The sequence below is a fragment of the Malaclemys terrapin genome, chromosome 3, assembly GCF_027887155.1.
Source record: "Malaclemys terrapin pileata isolate rMalTer1 chromosome 3, rMalTer1.hap1, whole genome shotgun sequence".
NCBI classification, from domain to species: Eukaryota; Metazoa; Chordata; order Testudines; family Emydidae; genus Malaclemys; species Malaclemys terrapin.
The window spans coordinates 140,392,751-140,406,551 of record NC_071507.1 but is presented as its reverse complement, the minus strand read 5'-3'; the positions used below and the strand labels follow the sequence as shown (position 1 = coordinate 140,406,551).

The 13,801-nt window shown below is 41.8% G+C and overlaps 1 protein-coding gene across 2 annotated transcripts in view; it reads right to left on the bottom strand.

Annotated features, from left to right (window-relative positions):
- Nucleotides 1–13,801, bottom strand: part of LOC128834535 (gamma-aminobutyric acid receptor subunit rho-1-like) — an 81,694-nt gene that overhangs the window by 24,648 nt on the left and 43,245 nt on the right. For both annotated transcript variants that reach the window (XM_054023418.1, XM_054023419.1), the window contains one exon: nucleotides 7,277–7,344. In XM_054023418.1, coding sequence (XP_053879393.1) covers nucleotides 7,277–7,344 — 68 coding nt within the window. The remainder of the gene's footprint in view (nucleotides 1–7,276; nucleotides 7,345–13,801) is intronic.

Genomic DNA, 13,801 nt, shown 5'->3' with positions numbered 1-13,801 from the left:
CTTAACCACGAGATCTTGCATGATCTAAAAAATAAAAAGGTGCCATATAAAAAATGGAAACTAGGACAGATTACAAAGGATGAATATAGGCAAACAACACAGGAATGCAGGAGCGAGATTAGAAAGGCAAAGGCACAAAATGAGCTCAAACTAGCTACAGGGATAAAGGGAAACAAGAAGACTTTTCATCAATACATTAGAAGCCAGAGGAAGACCAAAGACAGGGTAGGCCCACTGCTTAGTGAAGGGGGAGAAACAGTAACAGGAAACTTGGAAATGGCAGAGATGTTTAATGACTTCTTTGTTTCGGTCTTCACGAGAAGTCTGAAGGAATGCCTAACATAGTGAATGCTAATGGGAAGGAGGTAGTGTAGCAGATAAAATAAAAAAAGAACAAAGTTAAAAATCACTTAGAAAAGTTAGATGCCTGCAAGTCACCAGGGCCTGATGAAATGCATCCTAGAATACTCAAGGAGCTAATAGAGGAGGTATCTGAGCCTCTAGCTATTATCTTTGGAAAATCATGGGAGACGGGAGAGATTCCAGAAGACTGGAAAAGGGCAAATATAGTGCCCATCTATAAAAAAGGAAATAAAAACAACCCAGGAAACTACAGACCAGTTAGTTTAACTTCTGTGCCAGGGAAGATAATGGAGCAAGTAATTAAGGAAATCATCTGCAAACACTTGGAAGGTGGTAAGGTGATAGGGAACAGCCAGCATGGATTTGTAAAGAACAAATCATGTCAAACCAATCTGATAGCTTTCTTTGCGGATAAGGGAGAAGCTGTGGATGTGGTATACCTAGACTTTAGTAAGGCATTTGATACGGTCTTGCATGATATTCTTATCGATAAACTAGTCAAATACAATTTAGATGGGGCTACTATAAGGTGGGTGCATAACTGGCTGGATAACAGTACTCAGAGAGTTGTTATTAATGGTTCCCAATCCTGCTGGAAAGGCAGTGGGGTTCTGCTGGGGTCTGTTTTGGGGGTTCTGTTCAATATCTTCATTAATGACGTAGATATTGGCATAGAAAGTATGCTTATTAAGTTTGCGGATGATACCAAATTGGGAGGGATTGCAACTGCTTTGGAGGACAGGGTCATAATTCAATATGATCTGGACAAATTGGAGAAACGGTCTGAGTTAAACAGGATGAAGTTTAACAAAGACAAATGCAAAGTGCTCCACTTAGGAAGAAAAAATCAGTTTCACACATACAGAATGGGAAGAGACTGTCCAGGAAGGAGTATGGCAGAAAGGGATCTAGGGGTTATAGTGGACCACAAGCTAAATATGAGTCAACAGTGTGATGCTGTTGCAAAAAAAGCAAACATGATTCTGGGATGTATTAACAGGTGTGTTGTAAGCAAGACACGAGAAGTCATTCTTCCACTCTACTCTGTTCTGGTTAGGCCTCAGCTGGAGTATTGTGTCCAGTTCTGGGCTCTGCATTTCAAGAAAGATGTGGAGAAATTGGAAAGGGTCCAGAGAAGAGCAACAAGAATGATTAAAGGCCTTGAGAACATGACCTATGAAGGAAGGCTGAAAGAATTGGGTTTGTTTAGTTTGGAAAAGAGAAGACTGAGAGGGGACATGATAGCAGTTTTCAGGTATCTAAAAGGGTGTCATAAGGAGGAGGGAGAAAACTTGTTCACCTTAGCCTCTAAAGATAGAACAAGAAGCAATGGGCTTAAACTGCAGCAAGGGAGGTCTAGGTTGGATATTAGGAAAAAGTTCCAAACTGTCAGGTTGGTTAAACACTGGAATAAATTGCCTAAAGAGGTTGTGGAATCTCCATCTCTGGAGATATTTAAGAGTAGGTTAGATAAATGTCTTTCAGGGATGGTCTAGACAGTATTTGGTCCTGCCACGTGGGCAGGGGACTGGACTCGATGACCTCTCGAGGTCCCTTCCAGTCCTAGAATCTATGAATCTAGAATCAAAACCTGTTTTTAATCTGTTTTCCTTTAGTAACTCCAATAGAGATTATTAATTCGACGGGGACAGGTGAGCAAAGCCCACAGGTAAGTGGGGAACATGGAGACCGGGGAGATGGGTCGGAAACGAGAGGGAGTGTGGGCTATATTGGCAGAGAGAAAGGAGAGTCAGGACAAAACTGGGAGGAAAGATCAAACCAGTATCTTAGATGCCTATATACAAATGCGAGAAGTATGGGGAATAAGCAGGAAGAACTGGAAGTGCTAATAAATAAATATAACTATGACATTGTTGGCATCACTGAAACTTGGTGGGATAATACACGATTGGAATGTTGGTGTGGATGGGTACAGCTTGCTCAGGAAGGATAGACAGGGGAAAAAGGGAGGAGGTGTTGCCTTATATATTAAAAATGTATACACTTGGACTGAGGTAGAGATGGACATAGGAGACGGAAGTGTTGAGAGTCTCTGGGTTAGGCTTAAAGGGGCAAAAAACAAGGGAGATGTCATGCTAGGAGTCTACTACAGGCCACCTAACCAGGTGGAAGAGGTGGATGAGGCTTTTTTCAAGCAACTAACAAAATCATCCAAAGCCCAAGATTTGGTGGTGATGGGGGACTTCAACTATCCGGATATATGTTGGGAAAATAACACAGCGGGGCACAGACTATCCAACAAATTTTTGGACTGCATTGGAGACAACTTTTTATTTCAGAAGGTTGAAAAAGCTACTAGGGGGGAAGCTGTTCTAGACTTGATTTTAACAAATAGGGAGGAACTCGTTGAGAATGTGAAAGTAGAAGGCAGCCTGGGTGAAAGTGATCATGAAATCATAGAGTTTGCAATTCTAAGGAAGGGTAGAAGGGAGAACAGCAAAATAGAGACAATGGATTTCAGGAAGGCAGATTTTGGGAAGCTCAGAGAGCTGATAGGTAAGGTCCCATGGGAATCAAGACTGAGGGGAAAAACAACTGAGGAGAGTTGGCAGTTTTTCAAAGGGACACTATTAAGGGCCCAAAAGCAAGCTATTCCGCTGGTTAGGAAAGATAGAAAATGTGGCAAAAGACCACCTTGGCTTAACCACGAGATCTTGCACGATCTAAAAAATAAAAAGGAGTCATATAAAAAATGGAAACTAGGACAGATTACAAAGGATGAATATAGGCAAACAACACAGGAATGCAGGGGCAAGATTAGAAAGGCAAAGGCACAAAATGAGCTCAAACTAGCTACGGGAATAAAAGGAAACAAGAAGACTTTTTATCAATACATTAGAAGCAAGAGGAAGACCAAAGACAGGGTAGGCCCACTGCTTAGTGAAGAGGGAGAAACAGTAACAGGAAACTTGGAAATGGCAGAGATGCTTAATGACTTCTTTGTTTCGGTCTTCACCGAGAAGTCTGAAGGAATGCCTAACATAGTGAATGCTAATGGGAAGGGGGTAGGTTTAGCGGATAAAATAAAAAAAGAACAAAGTGAAAAATCACTTAGAAAAGTTAGATGCCTGCAAGTCGCCCGGGCCTGATGAAATGCATCCTAGAATACTCAAGGAGCTAATAGAGGAGGTATCTGAGCCTCTAGCTATTATCTTTGGAAAGTCATGGGAGACGGGAGAGATTCCAGAAGACTGGAAAAGGGCAAATATAGTGCCCATCTATAAAAAGGGAAATAAAAACAACCCAGGTAACTACAGACCAGTTAGTTTAACTTCTGTGCCAGGGAAGATAATGGAGCAAGTAATTAAGGAAATCATCTGCAAACACTTGGAAGGTGGTAAGGTGATAGGGAACAGCCAGCATGGATTTGTGAAGAACAAATCATGTCAAACCAATCTAATAGCTTTCTTTGATAGGATAACGAGCCTTGTGGATAAGGGTGAAGCGGTGGATGTGGTATACCTAGACTTTAGTAAGGCATTTGATACGGTCTCGCATGATATTCTTATCGATAAACTAGGCAAATACAAATTAGATGGGGCTACTATAAGGTGGGTGCATAACTGGCTGGATAACCGTACTCAGAGAGTTGTTATTAATGGTTCCCAATCCTGCTGGAAAGGCGTAACGAGTGGGGTTCCGCAGGGGTCTGTTTTGGGACCGGCTCTGTTCAATATCTTCATCAACGACTTAGATATTGGCATAGAAAGTACGCTTATTAAGTTTGCGGATGATACCAAACTGGGAGGGATTGCAACTACTTTGGAGGACAGGGTCATAATTCAAAATGATCTGGACAAATTGGAGAAATGGTCTGAGTTAAACAGGATGAAGTTTAACAAAGACAAATGCAAAGTGCTCCACTTAGGAAGGAAAAATCAATTTCACACATACAGAATGGGAAAAGACTGTCTAGGAAGGAGTACGGCAGAAAGGGATCTAGGCGTTATAGTGGACCACAAGCTAAATATGAGTCAACAGTGTGATGCTGTTGCAAAAAAAGCAAACATGATTCTGGGATGTATTAACAGGTGTGTTGTGAGCAAGACACGAGAAGTCATTCTTCCGCTCTACTCTGCTCTGGTTAGGCCTCAGCTGGAGTATTGTGTCCAGTTCTGGGCGCCGCATTTTAAAAAAGATGTGGAGAAATTGGAAAGGGTCCAAAGAAGAGCAACAAGAATGATTAAAGGTCTTGAGAACATGACCTATGAAGGAAGGCTGAAAGAACTGGGTTTGTTTAGTTTGGAAAAGAGAAGACTGAGAGGGGACATGATAGCAGTTTTCAGGTATCTAAAAGGGTGTCATAAGGAGGAGGGAGAGAACTTGTTCACCTTAGCCTCTAAGGATAGAACCAGAAACAATGGGTTTAAACTGCAGCAAGGGAGGTCTAGGTTGGACATTAGGAAAAAGTTCCTAACTGTCAGGGTGGTTAAACACTGGAACAAATTTCCTAGGGAGGTTGTGGAATCTCCGTCTCTGGAGATATTTAAGAGAAGGTTAGATAAATGTCTTTCAGGGATGGTCTAGACAGTATTTGGTCCTGCCATGCGGGCAGGGGACTGCACTCGATGACCTCTCGAGGTCCCTTCCAGTCCTATAATCTATGAATCTATGAATAATTATTTCTTATGCTATTAAGTTATACTGAGGACCACTATAACTTACGAAATGTTTTACACACAATACATCAATTTGACATTCCTGTCCCTCGTAACCCTGTACGAAGCTCTTCCTTCATCTTTTGATCCATTCTCATCTAAGAAGCTATAGTTCAGGTCTTTTTCCTATATATGCTTTAAGAAAATGGATCTAAGAAAACCTTTTTTCTTAGACTCTTAATAAGGCTCAGATCTCATTTTAGCAATAATGTATTAACAAATGTTCATTTTTCAGACAGGAGGTAACTCCCAAAGTTTTTTTGCATAAATGGATACATTTGTAGATGCTGCAAAATATCATGTATTAATTGTTATGGAGTGATGCTCTGCAGTTATGGATTCAACTGAGTTTCTAAGTTTTATTACAGCCTGATTTTGACTGACACCCTCCCCCTGTCCTGAACCCTCCCAAATGAAACAAACTCACAACAAAGCCAAATTAGTCTCCAAATCAGGGCCCGATGTAGGGGCCTGCATAATTTGGAGTGAATTGGACAAAGCTTCTGAATTGTGACATCCTAAAGAGTTTCAAAATGTCTTCTTTTTTCCCCACTTTATAGTTAAAAAAAAAATTTGAATTCAGGAGAGAAATAAAACTTAATTTACTTGTCTCCCATGGCATAAATCTAGTGCAAACTCAAATTGATGTCTAATTCAAAAACAATGTTCTTGCAATGTTCTGTTTTTATATATAAAAGTCAGGTCAAAGAAGAGTTCTGTGTAAGCTTGAAAGCTTGTCTTTCTCACCAACAGAAGTTGATCCAATAAAAGATATTACTTCACCCAATTTGTCTTTCAAATATCCTGGGACCAATTTGGCTACACTAACACTGCAAACAACATGAATAAATGTAGCATTGTTTTTGTTTGCCTTCTCGATTTTGAGACTTTAGGGTGCACTCTGGTCAGATATTCAAGATTTCTCATCAACTATGAGGGCTAGAAACGTACCTTTTTAGAAAAATGAAAGCTGAGATTATTATGTAATCACTTGACTCCGGGAGCTGGGGCTTTAACACCAACACAACCAAATATAGTGAGAACTGGCAATGCTGCAAGGGCCAAGGTGGGGAGAAAGCTAAATGACTTGTTAAAAAAAACCCCATAAAAACCCTTCATGATTATCAGAAATCCTGAAGCATAAGAAATTCTATTAAGAAGCTGGATGTTTCTTTTTTCTGTCTGTCAACCCAAGAGATGGATGAAGCATCCCCCTTGACTGAAACTCCACCTTTCAGAATATTGAAACATTTTGGAACTATTTTTTTCCTTTAGTCAAATGAATTATTTTCTAAGAAATGAAAACAAGCTTAACAGGGTTGAAAAGCTTTTCTTTCCAGAACCTGCAAAGATCTAACTAGATGGGCCTGAAAAGCCCGGAATTTTGGCAAGATTCAAAATCTTGATCCAAATGCTAATGTTGCACTTTGAGCTAATCTCTAGCTCTGATTTTTATCTCCTCTTGTCTTGAGCTGTCCATAGGTGTATCATTATGTATACTTTATTTAAAATAACTCCTCAGAAAATCCCCTAATTTCCAAGGGTATTTTGTGATGAAAAGTGAGCAACTGGGGCAAATTATACATAACTCCACAGAATTTTGTAAAGCTTTAAAATGTGCAGAATTAACTTATCTCCCTGTGGGCAGTGGGTAGGAATTCAAAGGTATAGAGACTAGAATAAAATTAAACCCTATGCAGCCAGACAGCACAGGTCCTGTGTGTCACGTACCTCCTACTTAAGGTTTATTTTAAAGAATTAAGAGGGACCAAAATGGGGCACAAGTCTCCTGTTGACCCTTGGCTCAAGTGAATTTCACCTCCACAGAAGGCAGATTCTAGATAAGCTGCATCTTCACACATGCTCTTTCTATTCAGATCCCTTTCCTAATGGATGACCTGCCTCGTGTGGTAGCATTGAAATTGCAGGTGTTTCAGTTCTCGCTACGGTTCTACCTCATGATAAAGAGCTGTGCTATAAAGCTGACATACTTGTGGTTTTTGTTAACAGTTTCAAATCACCAACCTCCATCACTTATTAAGAAGCACTTTCGGATAGCAACCAAAATCCTTGGTTTTGTGGGAGCACAGTATTGTTCTCGAGAATAACAAATGTTCTACAGAAAAGAGCATATAATCTTAGCTGTCATTCCTTCTTCTTCTGTTCTGCCTGACATTACAGTGGTGGAACAGTAGTTTGAGATCATTTACATAAGTTGTCAGACAGACACGTACCATATCCACCTCTGAAATACTATCCAGACTCTCAACTTGTACATCTACTCCCACAGGAATTGCAGGACCTGCAAAAAAGAAAAGAATTTAAAAAAAATAACCCCTGAGGCTAAAATGCACTCAAAAGGATAGAGGAAACTGTTTTCCTCTGGAATAGAAATCACAGTAAACACTGTAAGAGATTGGAATTCGTACAAAAATGCTCATTGTAACAGTATTTAGACTGATCCATTACTCAGTCATCCTCTAGCAGATTATTTTAGATTAGTGACTCCTTAAAACAATCATTAATATTTTATATTGCAACAGAGCAGTTTACAATTTATTTAAAATATGCAAAAAAACAACCAAACTAACAATTCCCCACCTCCTGGAAAAAAAACCAAGATAACAAAAATCAATCAATCAAACAAAAAGACACCACAACCATAAGTAATTCTAAAATACATGCCACCTGGTAATGTCTATCCTATGTACTGCACAGGAGAAAATTCAATATGTTAGGATGATTTTCGGTAAATGCATGAGAATATTTATATAATTGAAAAATGGAACTAGTCCACTAGCCTTTATTAAACACATATGCATATTGTTCCATAATTGTCCACACTGGGGTTTCTGAAGCATCTGATACTGAGCACTGTCAGAGACGGAACATAGGACTAGATGGAACCTTGGTCTGATTAGTATGGTAATTCCTATGAGGTTTCCCCCACCCCCAATGAACTATAGTTTTTTTTATTTTAAACATTTGGATATGTTAACTGTGTACAGTGTATAGACCCTTTGAACAGCAAAACGCCTCAGGTTTGCAAACATCATTTAATTGCTGATGTATTGCAAACTATAAGATACAGAACACAGAGCCAGATCTTTGACACCCACTAAAGCCAGGTCTGCCCAGCTACATCGCTCAGGGGTGTGAAAAATCCACACTCCTGAGTAATGTTGGTAAGCCAACCTAACCCCCAGAATAGACAGTGCTAGGTTGATGGAAGAATTCTTCCGTTTCCCTAGCTACCAGCTCTCAGGGAAGTGGATTAACTACAGCGATGGGATAAAAACCTGTCGCTGTAATGAGTGTCTACACTGAAGTGCTACAGCGGTGCAGCTTGTAGTCTGATTTGGGGTAGGTTAGTAGTGTTGATTTAATTTATCCACTTAATTTTATTTTCTGTAATTAATTATTTCATAATAATTTTATTAATTTTAAATAGTTTAATAATTATCGTGAATATTAATTAGCATGGGTATTTGGCTCGCCAATTTGTTTAGTCAGAAGATAGAGTTCATCCTGAATCAGGCTTCACAGAGTTTAAAAAGGAAATTCGGGGTTGTGACAGGAAGTTTACACAGAAACAGATGTAGTCATAAAGACTTTTTATTAAAATCAATGAAGATAGTAAGTCAATGGTAAAACAGTTAGAATTACAGAGTTACACTTGTATCACAATTCTTTAAGAGAATATAAGGCTATACACTGCAAAATGGATTAATACTCACACCCTGTTCTTGATAATAATCTGGTGCTGGCAACACCTTGGGCATTTTTCACACTTCTAGTAAAGAAAGCTACTGCAAAGTGACTTGCTTTCTAACTTAACTCTATATGCCTTATCTAAATAAAATGTAAATGAGATTAAATCCCTTTTTAACTTACAGTCTTGAAAAGAATGAAGAATGACCTATCAATAGTTAATAGTCGTGTGGAAGATAAGTAGTATCGATACGTAGTTGAAAGGTGGAGGCAATGAAGAGTAGACAGGAGTAGGTAGATGGGTAGATTGCCTGTCTAATGGCAAACTGCCTGCCTTTTTATAAGGTATTTAATCGGAAATCCTCCCTCCTATGCCCATATTTCATTCTTCTCCCATGGAAATGTTAGGGTACACTTACCCATAGGCTAGTATGCATGTGCGTATGAATGACAGGTATGTACGCACTTGTGGTAAATATGTTAGAATGTGGGCAAAACCCTTCATTTTCCACCCCATTTTACTATTGGTCTAGGTAAAGGTCTCTAGATATCTGCGTGGGTGTTTGGCCTAATTTCACTTTTTCCTGGGAAGGGTCTCAAAAGTTGTTAACTACGCATTAGCTTTAACATACAGAGTTTAACCTGTAGGTAGGTCTCTTGCATTACAGCTAAACTTACTTTTAATATAAATCTATAAATCCAATACATCAAATACTTATTTTATAAGAAAGATATATTTATACAGACAAACAGATTAATCCTTAGGGCTACAAGCTGCAGCTATGCTGCTGTAGTGGTTAAAGTGTAGCACAGTGGTTCTCAAACTTCTTTTTTTGTGGACCACTTGAAAATTGCTGAGTCTCGGCGGACCACTTAATGATCTTTCCAAATGTTGTTTGTACCATTAACTAACTATTGTAAAGCGCTTTGGATAAAAGTGCTATATTAAAAAAACCTTTAATAATTAATGGTTTTTTGTTCTACAAATAAAAGCACACAACTCATATTTTAATATCAGTAGTCTTACCTTTCTAATGCGATGGATGTGTCCTCTCTCCCCAAGCTGGGGCTGGGAAGGAGTGTGTGTTTGGGGGTTCTCTCTCACCACAGCAGCCACAGAGCTGAGGCTGGGAAGGAGGGGGGTCTCTCCCCAGCAGCCACAGCCCTGGAGCTGGGGAAAGTTGCTTCTTTCTCTGGCCACCACAGCCCTGCACTTCCCAAATGCCCCCTACCCCTCTTCTCATCCCCACTGCCCCCTCCCACCTACCCCCTATTCCCCCCAAGGCCACCACCTCACCTTACATGTGCATCTTCTCAAGGGTCCAGGCACCTAATTAGTGGAGCCATGCCTGTGCAGATCCACCAATTAGGTGGGTGGCCCTTCATTCTCTTGTGTGCGGCCGCCCAGGCACGCACCTTCGAGGGAACTATCCGCGGACACCTGAATCGAGCTCGCGGACCACTGGTGGTCCACGGACCATAGTTTGAGAACCTCTGATGTAGAAGATATATCTTAAGTCTGCTTTAAATCATTCCTCTCCTACTCCTGCTTTATTGAGAAGTGCTGGTGTTGCTTGGAGCCTGGCTGTGGAAAGACAGGGGTCAAGACTGCGTGATCTCCGTTTGTGTATGGATGTCACCTCCTCCAAACCATCTGACAAGAGTCTGCCATAGTTTAGGAGCCCATCAGGAGCTGAGATTCAGTCCTGTGACACTCACTAGGAAACTGAGTGCATTTAAAAGTGAAGCAGTAAAAACTGACCTACTGCAAGATGCTGCTTCTTTTTCTTAACTGCCAATGAAAGTCAGAAGCTAGACTCTTACTTTTCATCACTCTCTCAAAAATGTTATCTATTTCACCCTCTCAGAATCTTGTGTTGCTATCAGATAATTCTATGGCATGATTAGAAGATGAAGGATGGTTGAGAAGGTGAAGCCCAGGAGTGGAAGTGATGAAATTTGTTCCCCTACCTCATCACTGCTAGTTCAAAATGATGATGGTATCTACCCTCCTCACAGGCATGTTGGGGGACTTTGGGCTTGATCCAAAGCCCATTGAAGTCAGTGGAAAGATTCTCAATGACTTTACTGGGTTTTAGACCAGGCCCTTGAACATTAATGTTTTTAAAGCAGTTGAGATACTCAAATGGCAAATGCTACAGTAATGCAAAATATTATTATTATTATAATGTGTCCTATTATTGTGTAAACATCACCTTCTTTTTTGTATCTATTTCACTCATTGCCCTAGCACAGAGGTGGGCAAACTACAGCCCGTGGGCCACATCCGGCCCGTGGGACCCTCCTGCCTGGCCCCTGAGCTCCTGGCCTGGGAGGCTAGCCACTGGCCCCTCCCCTGCTGTTCCCCTTCCCCCACAGCCTCAGTTCACTGCGCAGCCAGCGCAATGCTCTGGGTGGTGGGGCTGCAAGCTCTTGCCGGGCAGCACAGCTGCAGAGCTGCAGCCTGACCCGGTGCTCTGTGCTGCGCGGTGGTGTGGCTGGCTCCGGCCAGGCGGTGCGGTTGCCTGTCCTGGTGCTCTGGGCTGCGCGGCTGTAGCACCACCAGCCACCGGTGATCCAGGCAGCCTGGTAAGGGGGCAGGATAGAGAGCAGGGGAGTTCAGGATGGTGGTCAGGGGACGGGGGTGTGGATAGGGGGCAGGGCGGTCAGAGGGCGGCAACAGGGGGGTTGAATGGGGGGCAGGGGTCCCGGGGAGCAGTCAGGAAGGAGAGGGGGAGTTGGATGGGGTAGCGGGGGGGCAGTCAGGGGCAGAGATTCTGGGGGCGGTCAGGGAGAAGGGGTGGTTGGATGGGGCAGGGGTCCCGGGGGGGTAGTCAGAGGGCGAGAAGCCGGGGGGGTCAGATAGGGAATGGGGGCCGGGCCATGCCTGGCTGTTTGGGGAGACACAGCCTCCCCTAACCAGCCCTCCATACAATTTCAGAAACCTGATGTGGCCCTCAGGCCAAAATGTTTGCCTGCCCCTGCCCTAGCACTTGGTGTTCTTCTCTTTTAGTCCAGAGTCTAGTCCTCTTCAGAAAGCAGAGTTAATTTATCACGAGACAATTAAATGTCTGGGTAGTATTGAATTATGTTTTATTAACTTCCCACACAAATGCTGTGGAACCTTTCCTGTTACATTATGTCTAGGCTCCATAATCAAACTGTAACTGACAGAAAATTATTTGTAATCTCACCCAGTGGTTAATACGGAGCTATGTCGATGATAGAGCTGTTTCATAATGTAATTAATACTGTATGAAATATGAACTAGACAATAAACTAGACAGTTAAACTGTGAAGGAAAAACTAATTATCCCTTTACAACTTGTCCCTGACCTGGAAAGGAAAAGCGTCTTCTTTCAAACAGTGAAAAACAAACTGCATTGCCAGACTTTGTTTGCAGTGTTGTAGTAGCCATGTGGATGCCAGGATCTGAGCAAGACAAGGTGGCTCAGGTAATACCTTTTACTGGGCCAATTTCTGTCATTTCTTTCGAAGGATTTTAGGGCAGCAGAAGGCTATATTTGGACCATTATCCCACTGGACAACAGAGCTGGCCCTGAGGCAAAACTGGGACAGTGCTATGCCATTAAGGCCCAAACGATGATACAAAATGTCAGCTGGCCAAAAGCCATTTTAGTCACAACAGCCGTAATACCAGTCCACATGACTGTACCACCTCAGGAAGCACTGAGAACACCACTGCATACAATCACAGCAGTATCCCACACAGGTAGTTTGAGAATGGGTGGAACTTACATTCTAAATTTAATTGAATGGCATTAAAGTCTTCAGAGGAAACATACATGGCAATTAAATGCCACTCCAGCCAGACTTTTCTAGGTGACTGAAAGTTGCACCTAAGGGCTGGTCCATACACAGTTGTTTTACTGATTTAACAGTATTGGTTCAAAAACACATAGTTAAAATGATTCCAACTCCCTAGTGTGGATGCAGTTATACCAGTATAATGGTGCTTACAGTGGTATAACTTTTGTCACATATTTACCTAAATAAATTATACCAATATAAGCATCTTTCTACTCATAACTGTGTCAATAGTAAGGGGTTGCAGTGATTTAATTATAGTAGTTTCTAAACTGCTGTAGCTGAAGTGGTACAAAAACTGCATGTAGACAAGTCTTAAGAAAAATTAGGGTGCCTAAAATATAATGTTGTACAAAAGGGTGAACTAACCCACTCCTATTAGTTTTTAATCTGACCCCTTATAGCGTCTTAACAGAAGGAATAGTTTTACAGGGCTCAGGATCCAAGTTTTCACAGGTCAATTAGAGAACACAGAGGAACATAGGTATGGATGCACAGAAGGAGTTAGGCACCACCTAACTTCCTGTTTTAGGCACCTAAATCCCAGTTTGGGGATCCCATTGCAATGCCAAAACTGCTGAACACTGAAAGCACCTAAATTCACTTGGCACCTACCTAAAAGTTTCACAGGCACCTATGTTTCAGCCTCTGGGTATGCACCCTGCTGCCTCCCTCTTGGCATTTGGATGCCTATCTCCTGCCTAAACCCAGAGGGATTCATGAGGGATTCACAAGCCAGAGGAAGATAGGCAGCTGAACACTTATCACATGTAGGTTCCGATCCAGTAGGTCTCCTCTTAGGGCCTTGCATCATGATAATGAAGGAGTGATTGTAGCAGAGGGGCTGGACCTAGGGTCTCTAAGCTCCAGGTGGGTTCCCTAAACATTGGACTACAGAGACATTTCCACACACTTTCTCTCTCCAGCCCAATGACTGTTCCACTGTGGATACAAACTTAAATAATCATTGGACATGAGAGAAAGAGAGCACATAAGAATGACTCTGCAGGCCAGTGGTTAGGGCACCCATCTGGGAGGTGGAAGATCTGGGGTCCTCCAGTCCCCCTGTTACAATCACTATCATTATTTTATCCAGTGGAACAGCTTCAGCAAGAGAGACTGAGGGAGCTCGACATACAATATCCCATAGCTCAGTGGTTGACACATTCTTCCATGAGGTGGGAGACCCCTGTCCAAATCCTTTCTTCCCCTCTGGCAGA